General features: G+C 52.3%; 2 protein-coding genes and 1 long non-coding RNA gene across 23 annotated transcripts in view; 2 read left to right on the forward strand and 1 right to left on the reverse strand.

The window, feature by feature from the left end:
• The window catches only part of Gse1 (genetic suppressor element 1, coiled-coil protein), a 352,883-nt gene extending 343,506 nt beyond the window's left edge, over positions 1-9,377 (forward strand). For 6 of the 11 annotated variants that reach the window (XM_006531145.4, XM_006531147.4, XM_006531148.4 and 3 more), the window contains 7 exons: positions 298-410; positions 630-900; positions 2,165-2,272; positions 2,928-3,299; positions 4,270-4,548; positions 5,965-6,068; positions 6,463-9,371. In XM_006531145.4, the coding sequence (XP_006531208.3) occupies positions 298-410; positions 630-900; positions 2,165-2,272; positions 2,928-3,299; positions 4,270-4,548; positions 5,965-6,068; positions 6,463-6,597 (1,382 nt within the window). In that variant the 3' untranslated portion in view covers positions 6,598-9,371. Of the gene's footprint in view, positions 1-297; positions 411-629; positions 901-2,164; positions 2,273-2,927; positions 3,300-4,269; positions 4,549-5,964; positions 6,069-6,462 lie in introns of all 11 variants that reach the window. The other 5 variants (NM_198671.2, NM_001145897.1, NM_001145896.1 and 2 more) reach the window with 2 other exon arrangements.
• Gins2 (GINS complex subunit 2 (Psf2 homolog)) lies at positions 9,260-17,069 on the reverse strand. Its single transcript, NM_178856.1, has 5 exons — positions 16,920-17,069; positions 16,719-16,833; positions 14,087-14,186; positions 10,076-10,202; positions 9,260-9,805 (listed from the first exon to the last, which is right to left on the reverse strand). Exons 1-5 carry the CDS (start codon positions 17,007-17,009, stop codon positions 9,680-9,682), a joined length of 558 nt encoding a protein of 185 aa, NP_849187.1. The 5' UTR covers positions 17,010-17,069; the 3' UTR covers positions 9,260-9,679.
• Positions 17,070-17,170: 101 nt separating this feature from the next.
• Gm10614 lies at positions 17,171-27,272 on the forward strand. 11 transcript variants are annotated; one of them, XR_879250.3, is made up of 5 exons: positions 17,171-17,615; positions 17,783-17,880; positions 19,782-20,434; positions 23,049-23,104; positions 23,826-26,599. It is a non-coding gene; the product is annotated as a predicted gene 10614 (long non-coding RNA). The 11 variants fall into 11 exon arrangements; XR_879251.3 differs by having other exon boundaries at positions 24,058-26,599; XR_879252.3 differs by having other exon boundaries at positions 19,782-20,044.
• Positions 27,273-27,432: the final 160 nt, after the last annotated feature.

The raw sequence follows: 27,432 nt of genomic DNA on the forward strand, positions 1-27,432 counted from the left end.
AGTTTACTTTGAGAAGGAATGGGGGGCTCTGTGGTTTTTAGCTGCCTTCCCACGAGGGTCACAGCAGGGGCCATATGCTCACAAAGCCACGGTCAGGTATGCTCTGCTCTGAGCCTAGGGAGTCTCCCTACAGGCGTCTAGGCAGATGGGAAGGGGCCCAGCCCTCTGAGCCAGGGTCCTCGCAGGTGCCTGCAGGCCCAGCCCAGGGGTCTCGCTCCCTTGCCCCCCTGGTGCACGTGTCCACAGAGCATCCCAAGTTCTGAGCCTGGCTCAGTGCACACATTTTTTTGCCCTCAGGGTACTACTACGACCTCGATGACTCGTACGACGAGAGTGACGAGGAGGAGGTCAGGGCACACCTCCGCTGTGTGGCTGAGCAGCCGCCCCTCAAACTGGACACATCCTCGGAGGTAACCGGGCCCTCCTTGACTCTGGCATGCCCTGGGCTGGCTGGGTAGTTGGTCCCCGCTTGGGGCCCACCTCTTGGCTACCTCTGTGGCCGAGCTCTGGGTCAGACTGCAAGGACCACGGGACCCTCCCCCTCCCCCCGGGGGGGGGGGGCAGTGACTACACAGTGTGAAGCTGACGGTGGTGGCTTCACACTCCGTTTGTTTTCTTTCCCGATCTAGAAGCTAGAGTTCTTGCAACTTTTTGGCTTGACCACCCAACAGCAGAAGGAGGAACTGGTGGCGCAGAAGCGCCGGAAGCGGAGGCGGATGCTCAGAGAGAGAAGCCCGTCGCCACCTGCCGTTCAGTGCAAGCGACAGACGCCTTCCCCCAGGCTGGCTCTGTCCACCCGCTACAGCCCCGACGAGATGAACAACAGCCCCAACTTTGAGGAGAAGAGGAAGTTCCTGACCTTCTTCAACTTGACGCACATCAGTGCGGAGAAGAGGAAAGGTATGGCCTTCCTCCGGCCTGCACACACAGGGCAGGGCGCTCCTGGGCAGCAGGAGCTGCAGAGTTGGCCTCTCGGCCCTGTCTGGTAGGCTTTTGTCCCTTGGTGTTTCTGTCACACTCTACTCTGGCACATGTCCTGTTTGGATGGGAAGACTGAGGTGCCTGTACGGACAGCCAGTGCCCGTCAGGACCCCCCCCTACCATCCTCCTGCACTTGGTCAGAGTGCCTGCAGGACTTTCCCTGGGACTGAGAGGGTGTGCTCAGCCTCCGCTTGGGGTTGCCAGTGATCTCTACCCAGCACTGTTCCTGCTGCTAACAGGCCTGGAGAGTGAGCTTGTGGGTGGCCTGGAGATGCCCAGCCTACAGAGCTAAGTACAATTTGCCCAAAAAGATGCTTCCAGACCAGTCTGGTACCCTAGGTCCAGGTTAGAAAAGAGACTTGGGACTGGAAGACACGGTATAGAAGACAAGGTGTGACCAAGGCCTGCCGAGGCTACCTTGATCGGCTCAACACCCATCTTGGGCTGAGGCGTTGGTGTTCACAGCCATGCCCCTGTGTTCTTCATGCCCCTTAAGGGCACTGGCCTCCTCTGGAAGACTCCCAGGAAAACGGTGCCTCCCACTTTCTGGTTGGTCTGACAGGCTTCTTTATAGGCGATGGCGGTTTCTTTTTCCTTTTTAACAAGCGTGGTGGAGGTCTCACTTTTCATGCAAGGGTTACTGACGGCCTGACTGCCAGCGCAAGCCCCTGGACACGCGCCTAGCTGTTTGCAAGCCTGATTTTTCACCTGGCTTTGTGTCTAAAGGACGTCGTCCATCGGCACCAAAGCCACTTAAGTTTCAGAGTTGGCAGGAAGAGCCACTGAACCGGGGATCTGCAGTGTGGAACACTTGGGGGTCTGCACTCCTTCGTGGGAAATGGCTATGACCCTAGGCGGGGAGCACGTTCCCTTCCCTGGTCTCTGCCCTTGTGTTGGGGCCATCCCTGGTCTTCAGATCAGGATACCTGCTGAGAAGGAAGTCACCATGGAAACCCCAGGTAGCCGCTGCTCGTGGCTGAAGACTGTGGCTGTCTGGAGCCCAGCAGGGACAGCCGGCTGCTGTCACCTGCTTCTTCCTGTGGGCAGCGCTGGCCAGCCGGCCGTGGTGCTTGCTTTTGGTGCCTCTTGGTGTGAAGGGCTTGTACCTGCCAGTCATGGTGGCCAGACCCCGCCCTTCCTCCCCTCTCAAAGTGCTGCTAACCTGGGGCTGCTTTCCTCGCAGACAAAGAGAGGCTTGTTGAAATGCTCCGAGCCATGAAGCAGAGAGCACTGTCCGCAGCAGACTCAGTGACAAACTCTTCGAGGGACAGTCCTCCCGTCTCCCTGAGTGGTAAGGGAGGGACACCCCACCTGCCAGCGTCCTGTAGATTGGGCGACAGGGTTAGAGGTGGCGCTCGAAGTCTACGTCTCTGCTGTGAACTTTCCTGGAAGTGCAGGGTTGGCTTCTCCCCATCCTGGCTGAGCTGAGCCTCGGGAAGCAGTGCAAACCGGAAGGTGGGCGTGAAGGTCAGGGGAGGGCGCTGACTGCCACGGTGCCGCCCCTTCAGCTGCAGGCTGTAGCCATCACTACCCACGAGGATGGGCCTGAAGCCCACCGAATGCCCTGCCTGGGCTCTCCAGACTGTCTCCAGCACCTGCTTTCTCTCTCTGCTTCTCTGCTGCTCTCCGGTTGAAGAAAGCTGAAGCCTTGCAGTGCAGCCTCTGGCTAGCTCCTGTCCTCACCTGCTCTCTCTGATTTGGATGAAGTTACTCCTACCTTCTCGTCGCTTTCTGCTCTCTCTCCCCACCTGTCCCCTGGGAACTTGTTCAGGGTTGGACTTGCTGCTAAACAGGCCACTCCTCCAACTCTTAACCTCGTGCACAGTGTTAACATGGGGTACACACACTGGGTCTTTCTGCACTTGTAAGCTCTGGAGATGTGTAGTATTTGCATGCCTGCCTGTTCCACAACTCATAATGTCCCCCTCATTTTCTGTCTCTCCAAGAACCAGCCACACAGCCAGCTCCTCTAGAGACGGATCAGCCTGTCGGGGTCCCTGCCTCCTTGTCAGATGTCCCAAAGACCACGGAGACCGGGAGACTGGAACAGCTCCGGCCCCAGGAGCTCTTGAGAGTCCAGGAGCCGGCTCCTCCCAGTGGTGAGAAGGCCAGGCTGAGCGAGGCCCCTGGTGGCAAGAAGAGCCTGAGCATGCTCCATTACCTCCGGGGCGCCGCGCCCAAGGACATTCCTGTGCCGTTGTCTCACAGCATCAACGGGAAGAGCAAGCCCTGGGAGCCTTTCGTGGCCGAAGAGTTTGCACATCAATTCCACGAGTCCGTGCTGCAGTCCACACAGAAGGCTCTGCAGAAGCATAAAGGTAACCAACCGGCCACAGGTCCCGTGTCACCTGTCACAGTACTGGGTGACACAGGCCATTTACACGGTGATGGTACCAGTTAACCCTTTAATGCCTGTGAATCACTCCGGAAGGGGAGACCCAAGCCTCGATCACTTCCCAGGCTTGTAGCAGGGCCTAATGTACCTGCCCAAGAACCACACACATTTGGGACAGCTAGCAAATGACAGTTCAGGAAGGCCGTGTCCTCTTTGTATGCACGGCCCACAGCTGTGGCTTTCCCAGGATCTGCATGGGCTTACTCGGAGAGTGGTTCTTTGCCAGGGTACTGAACTGTGTGCCTACCGCCCAGGGCCCAGTGAATGTAGGTAGGGACAGCGGCTTCTCCTGCCCTGCTCACCCAGGTGGAATAAGTGTGTGTGTGTGTGTGTGTGAGAGAGAGAGAAAGAGAGAGAGAGAGAGAGAGACAGAGACAGAGACAGAGACATCCCCCAGCAGGGGAAATTGACTAGCCATGCCAGTCTGTGTCTGAGGGCTTCACATACATTGTGAAGGCTGAGCTCCCAGTGTTTGTCACAGTTGACTCTGCTGCTGGGACCCAGGATCAAAGGTGAGCGCTAGGTTGGCTAAGGCTAAGTGGAGGCAAAGACTGCATTCCTGAGGCTCGCAGGCCAGCCAGACTAAACCAGACAGGAAAGCCAGAGCGGAAGCCATCAGTGCTGACCTCTGACCTCGCCACTAAGGGGAAGCTCCAGGAAGAGAAGTGTCAGCTTTGGCCAGAGGCCGTCTGCTCCCTGCTCCTTAGGGTGGAGGGGCTCTTCCAGGTGGCGTCACTGGGCAGCGTTCAGGTGATGCCACCAGCGGAGCCTGAAGCCCCTTCCGTTGGAGGCCACAGTCCCTGTCCCTGCCCCTGCTCAGGCAGCATACTGTGCTTACAAAGTTGCTGTCAGTCGAGCCCCTGCCCCTCAAGATCCTGTTTTCCTCTCCCCAGGGAACTCTGCTTTGCTATCTGCAGAGCAGAGCCACAAAGTCGACACGGCAATCCACTACAACATTCCCGAGCTGCAGTCCTCCAGCAGGGTCCCCTTGCCCCAGCACAATGGACAACAGGAGCCTCCAATGGGGAGGAAGGGCCCTCCTATGCAGGAGGCGGACCAGGACTCTGAGGAGGACTCTGAGGAGGACAGCGAGGAGGAAGCTGAGGAAGCCCCGAGGCGCCAGTGGCAAGGGATTGAGGCAATCTTTGAAGCTTACCAGGAACACATAGAAGGTAGGGGTTTGCACGGATGGGTAATCGTCAGATCCAGTCTGTCTACTCTAGAGGCCGTCTGCTCCCTGCTCCTTAGGATGGAGGGGCTCTTTCAGGTGGCATCTAAGGGACGTATCACTGGGTAATCAATGCTAAGACATTGATTTTATTGCAGGGCAAGCCTATGGTATATTTTGTACCCCAGCCCTGAGCCCTGCTATGGTGGGACATGACAGAATGTTGCCTGGTTTCCACACATAGCTGAGCTCTGGCCAGCCCTAATCACCATGCTGTGAACCCACACTGAAGATTCTAGGTGTTTTTGTCTAAGCCCGAGTTGCGCACCCACAGTCCTAGAGAGAGGTGGTGGTCCCCCATTTTCCGTGTGCAGCTCCCTGGCCCATCTCAGAGTACTTGGGCGCAGCACTGCCTTTGGCCTATCTCTAGGCTACCTCCTTCCTCCCATACCTTACCTTTCTCTTTCTGGCATATTAATTACTAAAGCCGTAAATACTGCATGTGAGTTCAGGGTCTCACTCTGTAGCCCAGGTCCCCTGGTACTTGTGGGCTCCTCCTGAGTGCTGAGATCATAGGCGTGAGCTACTGAACCTTGAAAGGCACTGGGAACTGGATACCAAGTGAAGAACTTAGAGACTGCTAGAGCAGAAGCACCTATTCGAGTTTGCCTTTCCTCAGAAGGCACCGTCCCGTCTCCCACATTTTGGGATTATTGGGTTTACCAGTTCACTGTTCCTATACCTGGTTCCGTCCTGCAGAAACGGAGTCCAGTCACATCTCAGACAGAATGAATGGAAATGCTTTCCTGGGTGTGCCAGGACACCTCCCTGGGTTGTCCCTGTCACTCTGAGGACACATCTGCTGTATGGCAGCAGCACCCCTGTGGCAGCTCACTTTGGCTTGTCCTTAGCAGCTGTGTGAATTTCAGGATCTTGTCAAACCCTGCGAGGGTTTCCTGTTCCCTGTGGCTCACTCTCCATGGCTGACAAGTGTAGCTTCCTCGTGTGGTTGTGCCCAGCCTCCCCATGTGAATCAGAACAGGGACAGTGCTTCTCCAGTCTGCGTATTTCTATCCTTGTCACCTGTCTTGGTTGTGAAACTAGGTGCAGCCTAAGCTTTCTTCCTCCGTCAGGTTTTGTCTTCCCCTCTTTCCTTTCCTACTTTGTTTGCTCCACGGCTGACGAGTGTCTGTCAGTCTACGCGGTCGTGTGTCGTTCACCGAAGCACTCTGTGGTAGTGCCTCGGTGAATCAGATTCGGCGAATTAAGGATGCTTTTCCTGCCTGCGCCACTGACATCGCAGTTTTTCCCAGTTTTCCCCACTGCCTGGCCGCATCGGTGTAGCAAAGAACACGCTGCATGGTTTGAAGACACGCTGCCTCCTAAGAGGATGACACATCGCCACCTCTTGTCTTTTCAGAGCAAAACCTGGAGCGGCAGGTGCTGCAGACGCAGTGCCGGCGGTTGGAGGCGCAGAACTACAGCCTCAGCCTGACTGCGGAGCAGCTGTCTCACAGCATGGCGGTGAGTCGGCCATGGGCTTTGTACAGGCACCCCCAGAGAGGACAGGTCTGCTCCCGAGAAATCAGAACTCAGTGCCAGGCATACTCGCCATGCTTTAGCCCCCAGGGGACAGGCAGATCTGGGAGGTTGAGGTCAGTTGGGGTCAGCCTGGGACGCATAGTAAGGTCCTGTGTTAGGAATAAAGAGATGTTATCTGAGGAGAGGCCCTTGTGCCCGCCCCAGGGTGGGCACATGTGCGGGGCCGGTCGGACCTGGGATTCAGAGCCTGAGCTGAGGCAGCAGTACACACTGGTTCTCTGGGAGCCTGTGGTGCCGGAAGAATGTTCTAGCAACCTCCAGAGGTCACTCACGCTGCTGTGTGTACAGATGGTTCTGACGCGCATCTTCTCCCCAGGAGCTTCGGAGTCAGAAACAGAAGATGGTCTCTGAGCGGGAGCGGCTCCAGGCGGAGCTGGACCACTTGCGGAAGTGCCTTGCCTTGCCCACCATGCACTGGCCTAGGGGCTACTTTAAGGGATATCCGAGGTGACGGTTTCCCTTGCACTAGGCTGAACCTATAGTATAGAAATATTATCTATTTTATTACCTTGAATATTTAATATTTTTCACTGGGAGGTTTGAAGCTTACAAATTGAGAACGTGCCATGCATGAAACAAAGGGTTCCAGGCTCCAGAGAGGAGATCACCTCGACGCCAATGTCACCGAGGCACCTGTCTCAGCTAGGACTCAGTTTCTCTTTCTGAGGTCGGCGTTATTTCCTCTCTCCCCCCACGTCATCCTCCTCCGACACTGACGTCCACCGTGCATGTGGCTGAGGGAGAGAGCCAGCTGGTTGTTTCTGGTATAGCTGTGCCACGAGAGCCCAGCTTGCTGTTGCTGCGGCCCTGGGGTTTAACCTCTTCCTGCCAGGAGCGGGACTAATGCGCCGGGAAGGCTGGGTGCGTACAAGCAAAGGGCTCCCCATCAGTCCCGTCCGTCTGTCGCCTTCCCGCAAGCGTCATCATCGAAGCCACTGCTCCTGGGAGCACACAAGCTTCTCCCTGGAACAGCTCTTAGGAAAAGAGGCAAACCCACACCCAAAAGTACCTTGTTTTCCTTGGGGAAGATGCGTGGAGCTGTCCACAGATAGCCTACCCACTGGATTGCTACCGCCGTGTGTGGTGTTTTCATACAAACGTACGTTTTGAGAGAAAAGTCAAAGGTGCTTCAGCCTTGTACTGTGTATATATTAAAAAAAAAGTTTTGTATGTTTTTATTACTTTAATTATTGTTATAAAAAGCCTGCCATTTTTAATATGTGGTTTGGGGAATTTTGTTTGTTTTTCCTGTTTGGGGGTTTTCTTTGGTTTTTTTGTTTGTTTGTTTCTGTTTTTCTGGATTTAAAAAAAAAGAAAACCTTGCTTTTAGTGTTTGTACTGCTGCTGGTCAGAATGTTGTTAACTGCTCAGTTCTAGGAAGCAGGAGAGCTCGCTTGTGCAGTGTCCCACACAGCAGGGCTGAGGGGCCTAGGGCTGCCTGCTCTCCAAAGCAGATGACCCATGTGCGGCAGGGACTCGGCAAAGCTGTGAGGAGCTGAGCTCCGGAGACAGGCACAGCTCTGGCAGAAAGCTCAACGCTAAGGGATCTCCTTCCCAGTTTCAGCACTTCAGTCAGGGCTGACCAACTTGAAAAGAGCCTCCGACTGTCCTCCATCGGACAGGGGAAGAGGAGGCCGAGCCCACCCTTAGCCACCAGGCTCAGTGGCTGTACAGAGCAGCTGGCTGACATCTGTCCCTGCTCCACCCCTGCCCCTACCCGCACCCCTCTGGTTCTCAGCAAACTCAGACAAGGCAGTGCCACCAGGCCTGTCAGCAAAGCACCTTCCTCTGCCCACAGCCAGTCAGAGAAAACGATCCAAAGGAGGGCAGAGGCCGCACACCCTGGGCCGAGTCCTGCCCGACTTCCCAGTTAAATGCTGCTTGTGCCCAGTGCTGCTTTCCCAAGCTCACCCCACCTCCATGACTAGAAGCTTCTGCAAATCTGCTTGGTAAATGTCTCCTGGGAAAGGCAGAACCCATAACTTAAAGACACGCACAGTCCCTTCCATTGTCCCACAGGAGTTCCTCTGGCTGAGTATGCCATCCAGAGCAAGCGATGCCCTCCCAGGTCAGTCTGGGGCACAAGCTGAGCCGCTGACTAGCAATGCCTACAGCCTTTCCCAATGCCCTTGCCTGCCCTGGAGCTTCTAGGGCCACCTCTAGCATCTGGAGACCGAATATCCCCATGCTCAGAAGTAAAGTGACAATCAGAACCAGGTACAAGCCAGTAAAGCGGCAGATGACTGCCACTCAGCCCACATACGGCATTCTTCCCATCCCACAGTCTTAGAGCCAGATGAGGCTAACAAGACCACAGTAGCCCCCTTCCCAGGTACCACACTGTCCCTGGAGATCCCTCCAGCCTAGCCCTGCTATAGATCTGCTCTAGACTGTGAAATCAGCATGTATGTGAAAAATCCCAGTCCTTGACCATGTCTCCCACTCCACCTGCAAGTGATTGCTGCCATCTGTCCTGGGTGGGATGCACCGAGCTAGTCACGGGTGTCGGATCAGATCTTTTAAAAACACTTGTCTCATGTAATTGAGACCCGCCACCATCGCAGATGAGTGACAAGAGAGAAGGCTGTCAACACTTCGGTACATGGTGATCTTAAAAACACCCACCTGCACCATCACACCAGACTGTACCACTAGGGCATCCAGAACAAGCCCCACCCTAACAGTGGGGGCAGGGAGGGTACAGCCAGGCTCACAGCACTGAGAGTCTCAACCAGCTAAGCTAAATTGCAAGCTAGATGCCTCCTGCCCCTGCCCTCAGCTGCCCAGGCCCCAGCATGGAGATGGCCTGCACAGCAGGCTCAGCACCTCTGAGGTGTGCATTAGCCACTTATAGCAGCAGTCTGTACTCTTTCAAGTACGCAAGCTTTGACTTCACTACTTGCTGTAGCCTGTCCCCACTGTCTATCCAGTGCTTACTTCAACCCTAGAGGCTGCCTTGACCCGAGGAGGCATCTCACTGGTTCCGTACTTGTGTGTGCCCTACGCCTCACTGCTGGGGCCCTGGACCCAGACCCAGGCAGGAGGGCCGACGGGTGCCTCGGTCGCTCTGGGGGCAGTTTAGATGCTGTGAAATTAAACCCGTTCTAAGTGTACTTGTTTGAATTAACTGTATTGTAATATTATTTGTTGAATGTAGTAATTAGGTATTTATGAATATATTGCTGTAATTTCTGACATCCCGAAAAATAAAATCTTCCTAAATCATGTTAAGACGAAATTCATCTTTTTGTATCACCACCCCCACCCTCACGCTCAGCCTCAACTACATACAGCTTTCCACGGGCCAAGCTTGAAGACACTTGAGCTGAGCTGGCCCGAACACTCGCTGTGCTTGGCGTGCAGTCCTTGGGTGGAAGAGAAAGGCTGGCGGCTTCTCTGTTCAATGGAGTTGAACTTGCAGTATGGCTGACCTCTGACAAAGACGGGCAGCAACCTTACCAGTGTTCCACACTCTTCCCCCAATCTCCGCCACACAGGGCACACAGCAGGGTTTGCACAGCAGAGGCCTCTGGCTAGAAGTCCTGCGACTGGGTGCTCTCGGAGGGCTGGAGGTTTGTGCGGAGCTTGTACATGTGGTTGAGGGCCTGGGTGAGGAAGGCCCCGCTGCTGCTGATCTCCATCAAGGTCAGGTTGTCCAGCTGAAACACAAAAGCAAGTGAGCGGAGGAAGTCTTGGCTTTAAGGCAAAGCTAGACTGCTCAACCGTGAGTTGTTGGCTCCTGGTACTGAGGGTGTAGGCAGGCTCTGAGAGCCAAACCCCCAAGTCCCAGTGAGCCACTGCTCAAAGCACAGCTTCAAATCCCTGTTTCATGCTGAGCAGGCAGCATGGCCTGACAGCTCCCTGGGAAGCGGTCACACTGGCAGGCAGTGCCCACTGGCACCGGGCAGGGACAGGAGAACCATGCCTACCTTGGCATGTGCCTCTTGCTGCCGCACAAAACTGTCAGCAGACACTCGAAGCTTGGCCATGCGTGTGTCCCACAGGTCTTTGATCAGTGTCCGGATGGTGTCTGCTTTGGGGATGTTGTCAGAAGCACTGAAGATAAAGAGGCAGAAATATAGAGGCACTCAGTAAGTTTACCGGGGACAGGCAGAAATGGCTGCTTCAAACAGCAGCATAGGGGCAGGACAGCCTAGCAGTTAGTGCTTTGTGCCCTTCCCGAGGATACCAGTTCCACTGACAGCATCCAGCGGGCAATGCCCGACTGCTTATACCAAGATACAATGCATCCTAGCCTCTGTGGACCCGGAACGTGAAGTCGGTCACAGCCACATGCACAGAAACGAATCTTTGTAAACGAAGCTTGAGCACATGACTGTGACCCTAGAACTCAGAAGGATGAAGCCAGGAGAATCAGAAGTTCAAGGATACATAGAGACTCCGTTTGAAAGGGGTCGGGGGAGCCTCGCACAGACTTGAGAGAATCCTGGGGCTCTGTTCTTTCCTTGGGTTAGGATGTCGGCAGGTAAAGCTTAGCAGCCATGGCCAGTGGCTACACAGAATGACAGAGCAGTGACGTACTAAAAGCCAGGAGTGGAAATTATAATCCCAGCACGTGGACATACATGCAGGATAGTACAAATCTTGTAGACAATAACACACTGGAGGGGCTAGAGACAGCTCAGCAGTTACCAGCACATACTGCTCTTGAAAGGACCTAAATCAGTTCCCAGCAACCTCCGTGGAGCAGCTAACAACCGCCTGAAATTCCAGCTTCAAGAGATCCAATTCGCTCTTGTTTCCTTGGGCACTGCACTTACACACACATAACCACACAGACACAAACACATGGAATTAAAAAGGAATAAGAATATGTCTTTAAATGAAAACTGAGAAATTGGACAGTTGGGACACTCCCTTCAGGATAACAACAGCCTCTGCTGTGTAATTTATCTCAAGTTGGTATGGAGGCTGGCTCAGATCAGCAGCTCCCTGGTTTTTAACAGTGACATAGGCTCACTATCCATCACCACCAGGCAAGCTCCGTGCAAAGCCCTTTAAGTGGTATGTCTAGTCTCACAAAGGCTGAGAGACAGGACTGCCACTGTGGGGGACACAAAACCACAGAGCAGAAAAGCAGAGTCTCAAAGCTTAAGGTGAGCAGGTAGTGACAACTTTCCTTCAGGATGTACGTGAAGCCACCCTTTGAAGGAGCTCACATGAGACAGAGGCAGACTCGTGCGACCCAGCACTGGGCACTCTGGGCTGAGCTAGAGCCTCCAAGGCCAGCCAGCTCAGGAGCTGTAGGCAGATCTGTGGTAGTGTGTGTGTAGTGAACTGAATATGAACACAGCATTCGGATCTTATGCTTACAACAAAGACCTCCAGATCTTCAGCAAGTGAACTACAGAACAAAGGAAAACTGGGTCCCTGGACCAGTGCGGCAGCTCGGCATGTGAAGGTATTGGTGGCTAAACCTGACAAGCTAAAGCCAGTCTCTGGAGGCACGTGCTAGGAGAGAGCCAACTCCTGAAAGTTGTCCTTGGAACTCTGTGTGCATGTCATGCCAACACATGTATGCCAAAAAAAATGTTTTTAAAATTTTATTTGTGGGCTGGTGAGATGGCTCAGTGGGTAAGAGCACCCGACTGCTCTTCCAAAGGTCCAGAGTTCAAATCCCAGCAACCACATGGTGACTCACAACCATCCGTAATGAGATCTGATGCCCTCTTCTGGTGTGTCTGAAGACAGCTACAGTGTACTTACATATAATAAATAAATAAATCTTTAAAAAAATTTTTTTATTTTTATTTTTTCCAGACAGGGTTTCTCTGTGTAGCCTTGGACGTCCTGGAACTTGCATTATAGACCAGACTGGCCTCAAACTCAGAGATCCCCTGCCTTTGCCCCCAAGTGCTAGGATTAAGGCTGGCACCACCACTGGCTGGCTAAAAAATTTTTTTTCCTTTTTTTATTTTTTTATTTTTTGGTTTTTCGAGACAGGGTTTCTCTGTATAGCTCTGGCTGTCCTGGAACTCACTTTGTAGACCAGGCTGGCCTCGAACTCAGAAATCTGCCTGCCTCTGCCTCAAGTGCTGGGATTAAAGGCATGTGCCACCACTACCCAACTTAAAAAAACTTTTAATTGTGTTCCTTGGCCAGATAAATTACACAGTAAGGTTTTGTTTTGGTTTTTGACAGTGTCTGGGGGCTGGAGAGACGGCTCAGTGGTTAAGAGCACTGGCAGGTCTTCCTGAGGTCCTGAGTTCGGTTTCCAGTACCCACATGGCAGTCCACTGCCCGTGACTCCTAGTTCTAGAGAATCTGACTCCCTCACATGTGCAGGCAAAACAAAAAAGACAGGGTCTTACTACATAGCCCAAGGTGGCCTGCAAGTCGTAAAGTAGTCCAAACTGGAACTCAGCGACCTGTCTGTCCCTATCCCCCACCCATCTCAGTGCTGGGATTAAAAGTACGATGCCACCCGCAATGTCTTGGGAGATTGCTTAATCCACCAGGAGCAAGAGTCTGATTCTCAGTCACGCTTCAAGGCTCTCCCCTTTCCCAGCACTGCCCCCACAACTTTGCCAGTCTCCCGCAGAGCTCTGCGGACGCCAGCTCCCTGGGCCTCCCCATAAACACAGAGCCCATGGCCCATTGTGTGCCCACATTGATCCCCAACCCCCCCAAAGCACACAGAGTCACAGTGCCTTATCGCTCCTCCCACCTCAGCTCTCTCTCTCTGCTCCTTGGGACACTCTGCTGTCCTGCTCAACTCTGCGTTCCTTACACGCCTTCTCTGGCCCCACCAGGCCTTGCTGTGTCCTATGGACTCCCATGGGCACTGACTGTGTGGCGGTTTTATGACCAGTTCACAGGGTCACAATTGTTCTCTTACCCAAATGGGAACTCAGGCCCACATGACCATGTTTACAGCATATTGTTAGAGGACAGAATGGCCTCCCATCTTTGAGGAGCACTTGAGGAGCACTGCTCTCGGAAGGAGCAGTGACAGCAGTCCCACTGTCCAGCTGCTCTAAGCGAGCAGCACGGTTCTGGTCTTGGTGCCAGTTCTGCTTCCGCACAGCTGAGGGAGCAGGGTCTAGCCTATGCTAAGTAAGTTAGGCCTGGGCATCTGCTTACACTCAGCGCCCCTGTGTGAGGCTTGCTGGAGACAGGCCCTGCCCATCTAGGACAGTGGGCACGATGGCACAGCACATGGAGGACTCCAAAACTGCACTGTGGCACACGCCAGAACAAAGCTCTGCAGACCCTAGGCAAGGAAGAAAGACCTGGAGCAAGAGGACCACTAAAGCCCAGAGTTCAGGACCAGTGTAGGCCATAAAGCAAGACTCCATATCAAACAAACAAACCTGTTCTACAGCAGACCACTGGGATCATAAAAATACAGACTGAGAGCAAAGGAGAGCAGTGAGAGATAGGGACGGGGCACCTGCTGTGAGCACTCTGACTAGAGACTGAAGCTAGAAAGGCTAAGGGCTGCAGCCAGGGCAGCACCAGGCAGCCTGCCCACTACATGGAGAATAAACCAGAAGACCGAGTTGGGACAGATACGAACGCTCAAACCCAGAGCTTGCCAGGGCACATCTATCGCTATGGCTCAGGACCAGCACCCACTCAACACCCTTGACCAGTCCTGTGACAGACGCAGGGAAGCCAGATCCGTACACTTTCAGGGAAAGCTGGATTCAATGAAGCTCGTGTACCTGAGAAAAGGCTGCTGCTAGACTGTCAGCGGCCACACTACAACCCAGTGACAGGTGACAGACCAGGAACGTTAGAACCCAAGGAGGAGAGAGAAAGAACAGGAGAGAACAGAGACGGCCTGGACACCCTGCAGACACCTCCTCCAGGTCACCTGTATGAGAAACTGAGTGTCTAAGCCACCACGGACTGGGCAGGGGAGCAGGAGGAGACTCGGGTCACGGAGGGGATGCGCTGTCCCTGTGCTAACTCACTGATTCAGCAGGAGCTTCGTGATCTCCATGTAGTGCGGGCTGGGCACTGGGGTGAATGTCTCCTCCTTCCGCTCCTCATCACGCATCTGTTCCAGTTTCTCTGAAACACAGACGTCAGGATGCTTCACCATCACCACAACAAAGAAAACAATCGGTCGGGTTGGTTTGGTTTTGTAAGACATGGGTTCTCTGTGTATCCCTTGGCTGTCCTGGGCTCGAACTCAGAAAGCCACCTGCTTCTGCCTCCAAAGTGCTGGGATTAAAGGCGTGCACCCCTCCTGAATGAGAAAACTTTTTTTTTTTTTTTTTGGGTTTTCAAGACAAGGTTTCTCTGTGTAGCCCTGGCTGTCCTGGAACTCACTCTATAGACCAGGCTGGCCTCGAACTCAGAAATCCGCCTGCCTCTGCTTCCCGAGTGCTGGGATTAAAGGCATGCGCCACCACGCCCGGCTGAGAAAACATTTTTAATCTTACAATTTGACCAGGTGCTGGTATTGCCCGTGGCCAATAAGCATGTGTATGTGGCATACAAACAATGTGGGGGGCATTCATATCAAAGCTTTACAGACATGTCTCAGGAAGAGCTGTCACCACTACCTATGGACTTTCTTCTGACCTAGCTGCCTGCCTTCTACTCATGCCTGAAGCCAATTCTCCACGACCTGTCAGCGCCGGGGTCCAGAGCTCCGTAGGTGAGGCCCCTCCACCGGCAAGGCCAAACCTCTGGCCAGGATGTGGGACAATGTGACCTCCTCGACAGTTCTGTGGGATTCGGACCTTTCAACACTCAGCAGGACTGTCTGGCAGCCGCTTATAACTTAAGAATCATCTGTCCTCTAGCCCAACAGGTCCCCAACAGGAGGTATCTGTTGGTTATCCTAAGGAAAACCAAGCCAGGAGGCAGAGCGCAGACACCTGTCACCCAGCAAGAGGGCTAGTGGAGGCAGGAGGGTCATCAGGTGAAGCCCTGTGTCAGCTACGCAGCAAGCAGGCAGCAGCCTGGGCTGCATGAGGCCCCGTCTCAACCAACCAAAGGGAAACACCGATCTACAGAAAGGCTCACACAACGGTACAAAATGAGACGTGACCTGGGGACTGGGGAGATGGCTCCATAGATAAAGGTGACTGTCACCAAGCCTGATGAAGCTAGACACTGTGGAAGGCCAGAACCCCACTCTTTAACACGCTGTCCTCTGCTCACCCCTGCGCCACACACGGCACATGTGCAGACACACGGACACAATAATGACTTTTAAGACTGGGAAACGGGGCTGGAGAGATGGCTCAGCCGTTAAGAGTAATTGTATCTCTGTCAGAGGGCCTGGATTTGGGTCCCAGCACTCATGTGGCAGCAACTACCTACCTGTAACCCCAGTTCCAGGGGATCCAGAGAGCCTCTTCTGGCCTTTGAAGGCACTGTGCGCCAAGTGGCGTACATGCATACATACATACAACACCCTTACGTACAAAAATAAAAAAAAATATTTCAAAATGGGCAGTAACCTAAATACCCATTCACAGGATGGGTAAGTAGATGCAGAATACTCATGCAAGAGAAAACCTAGGATAACAAGGTGATGGCCACGTGACCACAGGCCAACTGCAAACCACACATTTCCAGAAGACAGAGCCGCATGGCACACGACAGCATTCTGTTGACCTCAGATCCCAGGACAGAGAGGCCTCCTGCACTCCTGACTGCTCCTCTCCATGTAGCAAAGGCAATAGAAGTCTGTTCCCCTGCTCCCCAACCCTGGCCAGCAGACACTGGGAAATGGACTCAGGCTTTGGGGGACAGGGGTGCTAAAGATGCCCCTCAAGGCACAGAAACTGGGGTCCCAGTTTCAAGACTATCAGAGTCACCAGACAGTGGTGGCGCACGCCTTTAATCCCAGCACTTGGGAGGCAGAGGCAGGCGGATTTCTGAGTTCGAGGCCAGCCTGGTCTACAGAGTGAGTTCCAGGACAGCCAGGGCTACACAGAGAAACAAAAAAAGACAAACAAAAACAAAACTTGTTTAAGGTTGCATCTCTGTTCCCCAATCCCTACCTGTACTGGCTAGTTTTGTGTCAACTTGACACAGCTGGAGTTATCACAGAGAAAGGAGCCTCCCTTGAGGACATGCCTCCATGAGATCCAGCTGTAAGGCATTTTCTCAATTAGTGATCAAGGGGGAAAGGCCCCTTGTGGGTGGTGCCATCTCTGGGCTGATAATCCTGGGTTCTATAAGAGAGCAGGCTGAGCAAACCAGGGGAGGCAAGCCAGTCAAGAACATCCCTCCATGGCCTCTGCATCAGCTCCTGCTTCCTGACCTGCTTGAGTTCCAGTCCTGACTTCCTTGGTGATGGAAGTGTAAGCCAAATAAACCGTTTCCTCCCCAACTTGCTTGTTGGTCATGATGTTTGTGCAGGAATAGAAACCCTGACTAGGACACCACCCCACCCCCAGACAGGGTTTCACTGTGTAGTCCTGGCTGTTTGTCCTGCACCTCCCTCTGTGGACCAAGCTGGCTTCAAACTCAGAGATCTTCCTGCCTCTACCGCCTCTAAAGAGTGCTGGGACTACAGGCGTGCGCCATCACTACAGCCCCCTCCCCGTACAAGCCCGCCCACCCGGGCCCGGGAATGCTCACCCACATCCATCCATTCCGGAGGTAACAGGCGGCACTTCTGTCTCTGTTTCAGGTTAATGGCCAGCCACAGGGGCACGTCCACGGGTAAGCCGGGGTTGAAGGGCCCCAGGTCCCCCTGCAAGGACAACGCAGACCCCAGGTGGAAAGGAGCGGTGACCCGAGCATGATCCCAGGCCGCCGCCCCGTACCGCCCTGGCTCACCCCGATCAGGTAGATCTTGTCCAGACTGAAGTTCGGGATGATAGTCACCAACTCCTTTTCGGCCAAAAACTCCACCTCGGCCGCATCCATGTTGAAGAGTAGGCGGCCCAGGCCCGTTACCGCCCCTCCGCGACTCAGAGGCAGCGCCTCAGGCACTTCTTTCCCGCCACCGCGCGGGGCCCGCCCCTCGAACGGAAGACGTCCTGCGGCGGCCCTATAGAGACGTTGCTCTCTTCGCAGCCTCCAAGTCACAGCTAGTACAAACTCGCGGATTGGTCTGTAGGCGGAGCTGTACGCCGGCCCCGCCCCTCTAAGGCCTACCGATGCCCTTTCCAGTACTTGGGCTCCACGCTTCCTGAATCCTGATCCAGCGAGTTACAGCCCTGACGGCCCCGCCCTACTACGTCACTACCCTCTCTAGGCCCCGCCTCTGGCCCGTCCGCTTTTTTTCATTGGTCTCCGGGTCTGCCTCGACTCCGCCTCTTGCCCGCCTACCACGCTCACGGCCCCGCACCTACCTCGTTTGGGTCGGGTCTGTACAGCCCCGCCTCTTGCTCCCGCCCCTCCTTCGTTCGGCCTCGCCCCTCCTGCGCCCGCCCCCTTCTGTCCACGAGCTGGAGGCTGTGTACTTATGGCTTCTTGCTCCTTTGCGTCCTGCAGCAGGCTGAGTCCCTCGCCTGATTCCACTCTTTGAGGGTAAAGGTTTGGAGCCGAGTTTTCACCTGCGCGAAACACAGATCCAGGAATAAACGCATTCATCTCAAAGTCAGCTCCGGGTCCCCGGACATGGCTGGCTGGTCCACACAGACGCCATATCGAAGGAAGTGTTTTCCCTTTAATTTTAGTCTTTGCCCTTTCTACAGATGGTTTAAAAGCAATGAAAATGCGCCTCCCCTATCTGCTCCATGCAGATCCTTCGAGACAGAGCCCAGAATCAGAACTTTGGCAAACCAAACCTCAGGTGAGACTACAGGGACAAGTTTGCACACGTATTATCATTCTTTTATTATTGTTGTTATTGCAATTGTGAAGATGGAACCCCGGTCCTCAAAAATGATAAGCACAGCCTCTTCCACTGAGCTATACCCTGGAGCCTGATGCCCTCAAGCCTTCTGTACAGAGTGCCTTGGTAAGCCAACAGCCCTAGAGTCCTTGCATTAATATGGCCCCACAGGGGCATTTTGAATCAGGAGTCTTGTGAGGACAGCTGAACTATTAATAGGCATTATAATCAGGGTGACTCTGGCAGGGTGCCAGCAGACCAGGGTAGCTCCTGGGGAGGAATAGGTCACCTACAACTGGTAAGGACAAGAGGGGCTGGATCTGAGTGTGAAACCCTCACCACTGGGCGCTGAGGTGAGGTGTAATCTTAGTATTCCATAGGTGGAAGCAAGAAGGATCACCAGCTAGGGACAGCCTGAGTCACTCAGCATTTCCTATCTCAAAAATAAAGATATGCAAGGATAGGGGCGTACTCTAATAGAGGGGTTACCCCCTGTCTTAGTCAGGGTTTCTATTCCTGCACAAACATCATGGCCAAGAAGCAAGTTGGGGAGGAAAGGGTTTATTCGGCTTACACTTCCATGCTGCTGTTCATCACCAAGGAAGTCAGGACTGGAACTCAAGCAGGTCAGGAAGCAGGAGCTGATGCAGAGGCCATGAAGGGATGTTCCTTACTGGCTTGCCTCCCCTGGCTTGCTCAGCCTGCTCTCTTATAGAACCCAAGATTACCAGCCCAGAGATGGTCCCACCCACAAGGGGCCTTTCCCCCTTGATTACTAATTGAGAAAATGCCTTACAGTTGGATCTCATGGAGGCATTTCCTCAAGTGAAGCTCCTTTCTCTGTGATAACTCCAATTGTGTCAAGTTGACACAAAACTAGCCAGTACACCCCCCCCCCCCATGTACACAGCCCTGCTATAGTGGTTTAAATGAGAATGGCCCCCACAGGTTCTTAGATTTGAATGCTTGGTCCCCAGTTGGTGGAACTGTTTGGGAAGGATTAGGAGGTGTGGCCTTGTTGGAGGAGGCATGTCATTGGGGGGTGGGCTCTGAGGTTTCTTTTTTTTTTTTTTTTTTAAATATATTTATTTATTATTATATGTAAGTACATTGTAGCTGTCTTCAGACACACCAGAAGAGGGAGTCAGATCTTGTTACAGATGGTTGTGAGCCACCATGTGGTTGCTGGGACTTGAACTCTGGACCTTCGGAAGAGCAGTCGGGTGCTCTTACCCACTAAGCCATCTCACCAGCCCGCTCTGAGGTTTCAAAAGCCCATACTGGGGGCTGGAGAGATGGCTCAGTGGTTAAGAGTACTGACTGCTCTTCCAGAGGTCCTGAGTTCAAATCCCAGCAACCACATGGTGGCTCACAACCATCTGTATTGGGATCTGATGTCCTCTTCTGGTGTGTTTGAAAACAGCTGCAGTGTACTCATATAAATAAATAAATAAATATTTTTTAAAAAAAGCCCATACCATTCCCAGTTTGTGCTCTCTTTGCTTTGGGCTTGTGGATTGGATGTAAGCTCTCAGCTACTTCAACAGCATGCCTGCCTGCCTGCCTGCCTGCCTGCCTGCCTGCCTGCCTGCCGCCACACTCCCCTCCGTCATAGACTCTAACCCTGTGGAACTGTGAACCCCGAAATTAAGTGCTTTCTCTTTTTAATTTGGCTGTGTTCACAGAGTCTTATCACGGCAATAGAAAACTAAGATATCTGAGTTCCATCTCACCAAAACACACACACACACACACACACAAGCATAAAGGATGCTCAGTCTAGATTTTCTGTAGCCAGGCAGAAAATTTGTTCCATCTCAACTATGGCTCCTGACTGAGCTGTATCCTGCTCCCTGCAGGGACCCTGGAAACCTGCCTGCTGCCTATCTGTAATGGAAATTATCTCTTGCAAACCCTTGTCCCCTTTATGGGGTTATGAATCCATACAAATATTCTCAGAAGAAACAAGTCAAAGGTCACTGGACGCTGAGTGGCTACCTGGAGCCTCAGTTTCTTCATTGCCTTTTGAGGATGGAGGAAAGAAGCTTGAGACACATTCAGAGGAGAAGCCATCAGCCACCTGGACCATGCCAAAACAGAAGCTGCCTCCCGCTCCTACAGAGTATGTGTACCAGCTTGTCTGGGTTTTGATTGACGGGGGAACGTTTTCCTGACTGGCAAATATTTGTGTTCCCGAGTTGGCTGTGCTTCGCTTCCTGGTTTGCACAGTCTCTAAAAGAGCAAAGGCAGTATACAGAGAGGATGGCGATAGGAGACAGACAGGAGGCTGGTAGGAGAACAGCTAGTTCCATGCCTCTTCCTGTAAGACGGGGACAGTGCTGCTGAGTGGCCGGACACTGGGCTTCTGGGGCAGAGGATGAGGGTACCTGCGCCCTACAGGATGCTTCAACGTGTCTCTCTGGCAGAGAGTTTATAACACCCAAAAGCAGGTGTGACCAACTTCTGGCAGCAGATACACAGAGGGAGAAAGGGTGGCTACCCCACACCAAGGGTAAGACTCAACCCAAGCAGCTACTCCAATAGGGCACAGATAAAACTCCAAAGATGATACCTGCTGGGCACAGGCCTCCAATCCCAGCACACTGGAGGTGCTGCTGCTGGTGTGTGTGTGTGTGTCCATCCAGTCTAGTCTCCCCCAGTCCTCCCACCCTCCCACCCCTACTCAGACCCATTGTGCATCAAGCTGGGCTGGAGGGAGGGAAGCTTAACATGCACAGAAAATTATAAAAGCCAGACTCAGAAGTCTGGGCGGCGTGATTCTCTTCAACCATGCATCCACCAACACGCAGGTCCCTAGCAACAGAAAGATCTGCAGTTGCCCAGGAGGAAGGGGAGATGGGAGACTGTTCGCAGTACTCACTCTTCCTTGGAGGTTCTGGGTAAAGATTCCACCAGTCTGTGAGTTTGCCAAAGTCACTGAATTACATGTGCTCAAAATCCAGTGGTTTTTGCTTTTTTTTGTTGTTTTTGTTTTTCTGTTTTTTGAGACAGGGTTTTCTTCATATGGCCCTGGCTGTCCAGGAATTCGATCTGTAGATCAGACTGGCCTTGAACTCAAGAGATCCTCCTACCTCGGTCTCTCAAGTCTTGGGAGTAAAAGTGTATGCCACCATGCCATCTGATGGGTCCCAGGTTCCCTGAACACTAAGAAGCTCAGAGATCAACACACACACACACACACACACACACACACACACACACACACACACCGCCCCAGCACCCAGGGGATGAACAGACAGGAAGGGCAAAGAAAGCAGAGACAGTGGGGCCATGGTGTGTATGTGTCGGGGAGGGGGGAAATAACAAAAGCAGCTTGGGAGAGAACAGTTTACTTCAGCCCACAGTTCCAGGCTACAAACCCTCGCTGCAGGGAAGTCAAAGCAGGAGTGTAGACAGCTGACCTCACGCCGCTGACAAGAACAGAGAGCGGGCATGCAGTCTGATTAGCGCCCAGTCCGCCTTCTCCTCTTTTACAGACCAAAGCTGCACCCCTGGGAATGGCTACACGGGCTTTGAATCTGCATCTGTGCATAGCGATGGAGACAGTCTCCCACAGGCCTCCCTGATGTAGCCCACCCCCCACTGAGACCGAAACATTGTATCAAGATGACAATTGGCACTAGCAGCCTCCAGATTACCTAAAGTGGATACTTAGGACCCCACATCATTATTTAGTGCTTTAGGGGGAAAAAAAACCCCTACCTACCTCAGGGGCCTAGGATGCCTCACAAGGCCAAAGGTTAGAGGTAGAGGCATTGGTGTGATTTTGTATCTGGTTAATAGATAGGACCTTGAGATATCTGGCTCAGTGGCTAGAATTCTCAGAGCCCCAGGTGCAATACCTGGTACTGCAAAACAGAAAAAGAAAAAGAAAAAAAAAAGGGGGGGGGCTTATTGGTTTACTGGCCTAGAGAAATAATTTTGTTTTGTTTTGTGGGTCTTTTAAAGGTGTGTGTGTCTGTGTGTCTGTGTGTGTGTGCCTGTGTCTGTGTCTGTGAGTGTAATGTCCAAGGAAGCCAGCAGGCGAGGCTGAGTCTCTGAGAAGTGGAGTTAGCAGTGGTTGCCAGCTGTCTGTCTGATGTGGGTGCTGTAGCTGAACCTCTGCACCAGCAGCAGATGCTTGGAACACTGACCAACCCCAACAGCCTTTGGTTGGTGTTCTTATATTCTGAGACTGCAGGCGCACACACCACACCAAACCCAGTTTGCTTTGTTTTTAACTAAAGAATAATAATTGGAAGCTGGAGAGATGGTTCAGTGATTAAGAGCCCTGGCTGCTCTTTTAGAGGTCCTGAGTTCAATTCCCAGCTCCCACATGGCAGCTCACAAGTGTAGACCCATGGGATCCCATGGCCTCTTCTGGTGTAGAAATATATATGCAGACAAAACACTGCTATACATAAAATACATAATACAAATACATCTTTTGATAGTTATTTGTTAAAAAAAAACTGTGTAAGAGAGGTGGATGTGGAGGGGGTCTAAAGGGGTCATCCTTAACTACATAGCCAGTTTGAAGATAGCCTGGGCTACAGCAGACCCAGTCTCAAAACCAAACAGTTGTATTGTACATGGTACTACACATGTTTAATCCCACTTCTCAAGATGCAGAGTCAGGCAGATTTCTGAATTTGAGGCCAGCCTGGTCTACAGAGCAAGCTCCAGGACAGCCAGGGCTACACAGAGGGGGGAAAAAAAAAATAAAGGAAACAAAAAACCAAAACAAAACAACAAATTCACAAATGCCTGTGCTGGAGAGACGGTTCACGCGCTCTTGCAGAGGACCCAGGTGTGCTTCCCAGCACCCACATCAGAGAGCTCACAACTCTCCATAACTATTGTCCCCGGGGGTCAGTGCCCTCTACTGGCCATTGAGTGTACTGCAAGCATGTGATGCATAGACAAGCAGGCAATGTACATACGTAAGTAGAAATTTAAATATCTACTTAAAATATTCATTTTACACATTTACTTGTTGAGTCCAATATGCTAGCTTGATATATCCAGATATAGTCCATATCTATAGCTAATACACACACACACACACACACACACACACATATGTTAGAATGATCCTAATTAACATCTACCCTCTCAAAATACAGGTCATTCCCTGTCATGAGGATATCCAAGTTCTGCTATCTGGATTGGGACAGAGCAGGTACTTTCCATGAACAGGGCCTTGGGCTCTAAACACAGGGCCCAAGGGCTCAGAGCGGCCCCATGCTCTAGCTGTCTTGAAGCATTATATGGGTGTGGATTTGTTTAATTTGAAAGAGCCTTCCCTGAACTCACTCTGGCCTTGAATGTGAAATCCTCCCACTCGGCCTCTCAGGTGCTCCTTTACAGATGTGGACCACTGTGCCGAGCTCAGAGTAGACATTGCTATTACAGTCTGTGGTCACCAGCCTGGATAGTGACTCCCAGAGGCCGCCTCTCATCTGTTGACACACTTTTTGTGCCCCCTGGCCACTGTTTCCTTTCTCCCCGCCTCGGGCCTGAAGGGGATGGGGTGGGGGGAGGATTTGCCACAGCAGGTAAATGAGACAATGTTACAGTTGTCTTCCGGGCCTGGCTTCTTTCACTTAGCATACTATTCACAGTCTTATAGCAAAGGACAGGTTTGTTTGTGTGTTTTTTAAAAAATATTTGAGTGGGACTGTGGTTGCACGAGCCTTTACTCCCAGCACTTGGGAGGCAGGGGCAGGGGCAGAGGCAGGTGGATCTCTGAGTTTGAGGTCAGCCTGGTCTACAGAGCAAGTTCCAGGACAGTCAGGGCTACACAGAAACTCTGTCCCCATAATCAAACCAAACCAAACCGCAATCAACAAAAACAAAAATAAAATAAACAAAACGACTAAAGAAATATTTCTTTTATGTAGTTAGGTGTAGCGGTTTGTGCACACAAGCGCAGGTGTCAGGGAGCCCAGAGGAGGCATACAGATGTCCTGTGTCCTGGAGATGGAGATCTGCAAACAGTCCTAAGCCTCATGATACGGGTGCTGAGAACCAAACTTGGGTCTTCTGCAACATGAGAACGGGACATGCTCTCAACCACTGAGCCATCTCTCCAGCCCCTTTGCTGCTTCTTATGGCTTCCTGGTACTATTACAGAATAAGACTTCATTCAGCCACTGAGGGACACTGTACCTGACTTGGCAGCTGTGAACGGGGTGAGCTGGGGTGGCACATCTCATCGATGCAGTTCCTGCTCTGTCCACTAGAGGGCAAAGAAAACCAGCGACCAGAGAACTTAGGAACCAGTCTTCAAGAATGGAGCTGGGTAAGGTGGTCCACACCTATCACCCCAGCACTCAGGAGGCTGAGACAGGAGGATTAATAGTTCAGGCCACACAGTAAGTCGCTGTCTTAAGAACAGAGGTATCAAGGAGAAGGGAAAAAGAGAGAAAGAAGGAAAGGAGATTCTGGGTGAAGCAGTTGGAAGATGAGGGTCTAGTCCCAGGATGAGGGGAGACCCACAGAAGCCCCTGCCACAGGGACACAGGAACACAGGGCTCAAGGGAATGTACTCCCAGGGGAAAGCCAGACCAGCTTGAAGAGAAGAGGAAATGGTGTTGGACCATAATGCAAAGTAAAAGATACCCCGGACCATCGTAGCATGAAGGATAAACAAAGAAATAAATAAGGCAGTCAAGACAATCACCATTCTGAAAGGGATACAGGATCCCTCCTCTGGGAGGCACCTCCCAATGCCTGTCCTGTCAATGTGGCTGTGCTTGGGGACTTCCCTCCAAAGAGCTCAGCACCAGCGGTTTTGAAAACTGTCAGTCTGCAGTGTGACCCCATAACATCCTGGGATGAGAAGGGTGGTCTACGCCCCTGCCTTCCTCCCACACGGCCCACAGCTTCCACAGCTCCAATTTAATCTCAAGAGAAATAGACAGGCTCCCAGCTGAGGCTTTGCTGGGTGTGGTAGCACACGCCTGTGATTCCGGAGCTGTGTGTGTGTGTGTGTGTATGTGTGTGTGTGTGTGTGTGCAAGGCAAGGGGATCAGAAGTGCAAAGGCATTCTCAGTGCAGAGCAAGTTCGAGGCCAGCCTGGAAGAGATGGGGCCCTGTCTCAAAACAAACAGAACTTGGCACTAACTTGTTGTTGTTGTTGATTTTGTTTTTGCTTTGAAAATGTTAGCATTTCCAAGCCACCAGGACACAGGCATCCCCGACACCGTTCATCTTCTCTTCAGCTCTTCTGCTAAACAATTTGGCCTTCAGGAAGACAGATCGCTTAGGGAACCTTCTGTTCCCCAGAACTTTGTAGTAGCCTGATTGCACAACATCAAGGATGGGAGCAGCTTCAGTCTTTTTTGTTTGTTTGTTTGTGTTTGTTTTTGTTTTTTTGTTTTTTGTTTTTTCTTGCAGCATTGACTCGTGTCTGCTCGCTATCCGGTGTCCACAGTTTGACAGCTGGGCAGAAGCTCTGGTTCCCCTTCAAGTGGTGATGCCTCATCCCAATCTTCCCAAAGTAACCTGCATGGGATTTGTCAAAATTGTTCCGGTGGTGATGCAGGCCTCTGGCATTCCCCGGCCTCCTGGGTGCTTGCGGTAGTTACTGTGGCTGTGGCTCGTGTGGCCCCGGAGTTTCTGGGTGTTCCTCATTTCATTGCATGGTGGCAGCAAAATGGAAAGAGCTTTTTCTTTTCCTTTCTTTTTTTTAATTTTAAAATTTTATTTATTTATTTATTTATTTTTGTTTTGTTTTGAGACAGGGTTTCTCTGCATATCCCTAGCTGTCCTGGAACTCAATTTGTAGATCAGGCTGGCCTCGAACTCAGAAATCCGCCTGCCTCTGCCTCCCAATGGTGGGATTAAAGGCATGTGCCACCATTGCCTGGCTACCTGTTTTTTTATTAACATTAACTTTTTGCTTATGTTTTCTGAGACAGGATCCCACTTAGCCCAGGCTGGGTTTTAACTTTCGACATAACTGTGATTGGCCTTGATGTGTTTTGTAAAGTCAACAATATGCTTTAAAGAGCGAGGTACGGTGCAGTGGGTTAGGGTACCTCAGCGGGCCCATGCTAAGGCAACCTTCCCTGCAAGGTACCAGCCGTAGGTCTAGTATAGCATAGAGTTTATTCTATTGAAGGGGGGTTGAGAAGGGAGTAGAGACAGAGAAAGAGAGAGGGGAGAGATAGAATGAGAGAAAGATATGGAGCTGGAACAAAGAGACAAAGAGAAAACGCTGGCCAGGAACATGGAGGGGGCAGGAGAGGGAGAAAAGAGTCAGAGAGAGCAAAGGGGGTCAGAGAGAGAAAGTCAGAAACTTTCCTTTCCTTTCTTTCTTTCCTTTTCTTTTCTTTTTTCTTTCTTTCTTTTTTTTAGGGTGTCTATGACCAAGGCTAGCCTGCAACTCATCATGTAACCCAGGCCTGCCCCAAACTTGAAGCTTCTGCCTCCCAAGTACGGAGTCTAGAGAACGGCCACGCCTGGCTGCTGTCTAGGCTTCTGTGGGAGTTTGAGACGGATGGAGTCAGGGGTGCAACTTACTGCGTGAGCAGTGAGTACCAGGGGGACAGATGAACGTCCACAAACGCCTTAGCCTTTGGGAGCCGTGGGTACCCGGAGGAGCCCCGCACCCCGTCTGGAAGAACCAGAACGCAGATCGAGCCTCCGGCTCTCACCAGGTGGCCACAGGTATTTCCCACCCACCTGTGGCTGTGTGCAGCCTGGCAGCGGGTCCCGCCCCTCCCCGCGAGCGAGCGAGCGAGCGAGTGAGCGGCCTGTTCTTGCCTGCAGCTGGCCCGCCTCCTGGTTTTGGCGGGGGAGCCATCGAGACAGCCCCACCGCGCACATTCTGGCTGGGCCAGGCGCGCTCACACGGCTCCGACATGGTGTGAATACACTCTTGTGTCTCTTTGCCATCTGCTGCTGTCATTAAAAAATTACATTTCCATCTGTTTTCACACTCCCCCGCCCCGTCTCTCTTCCTGCAGGAAAAGACATGAATCCCAAGTGTTGTGATCAGACCGGTCCTTGTCTCCTGGAGCCTGAAAACCGGCCTCGGACACACACAGGAACTGGCCCGGTTGCCCGCAAGCAGCCTCTTTAGTTTCCTCTTTAGTAGCCGTTGGCCGTGATCTCTGCTCACCCCAGTGCTGACCGGAGCTATTCACGATGCTTTAAACTATTTTAAGCTGGGCATGATGGCACACACCTTTAACCTCAGCGCTCAGAATGCAGAGGCAGGTGGATCTCTGTGAATTTGAGTCTAGCCCGATCTACATAGAGAGTTGCAGGGCAGCCAGGGCTACATAGAGAGACCCTGTATAGAAACAACAAAAATAAAAATGTGGGTTTGCTTACATGTATGTTCTGGTGTTCTTAGAGTCTGTATGAGGGTATCAGATACCCTGGAACTCCCGTTACAGATGGTCGTGAGCTCTCTGCAAGAAGGACTCTTAACCTCTGAGCACCCCTCCAGCCCCGGCGTTTTGACGTTTGAGTCTCTCTTCCTTCCTCAGTCTCTCA

This window comes from Mus musculus, chromosome 8 (genome assembly GCF_000001635.26).
Source record: "Mus musculus strain C57BL/6J chromosome 8, GRCm38.p6 C57BL/6J".
NCBI lineage: Eukaryota > Metazoa > Chordata > Mammalia > Rodentia > Muridae > Mus > Mus musculus.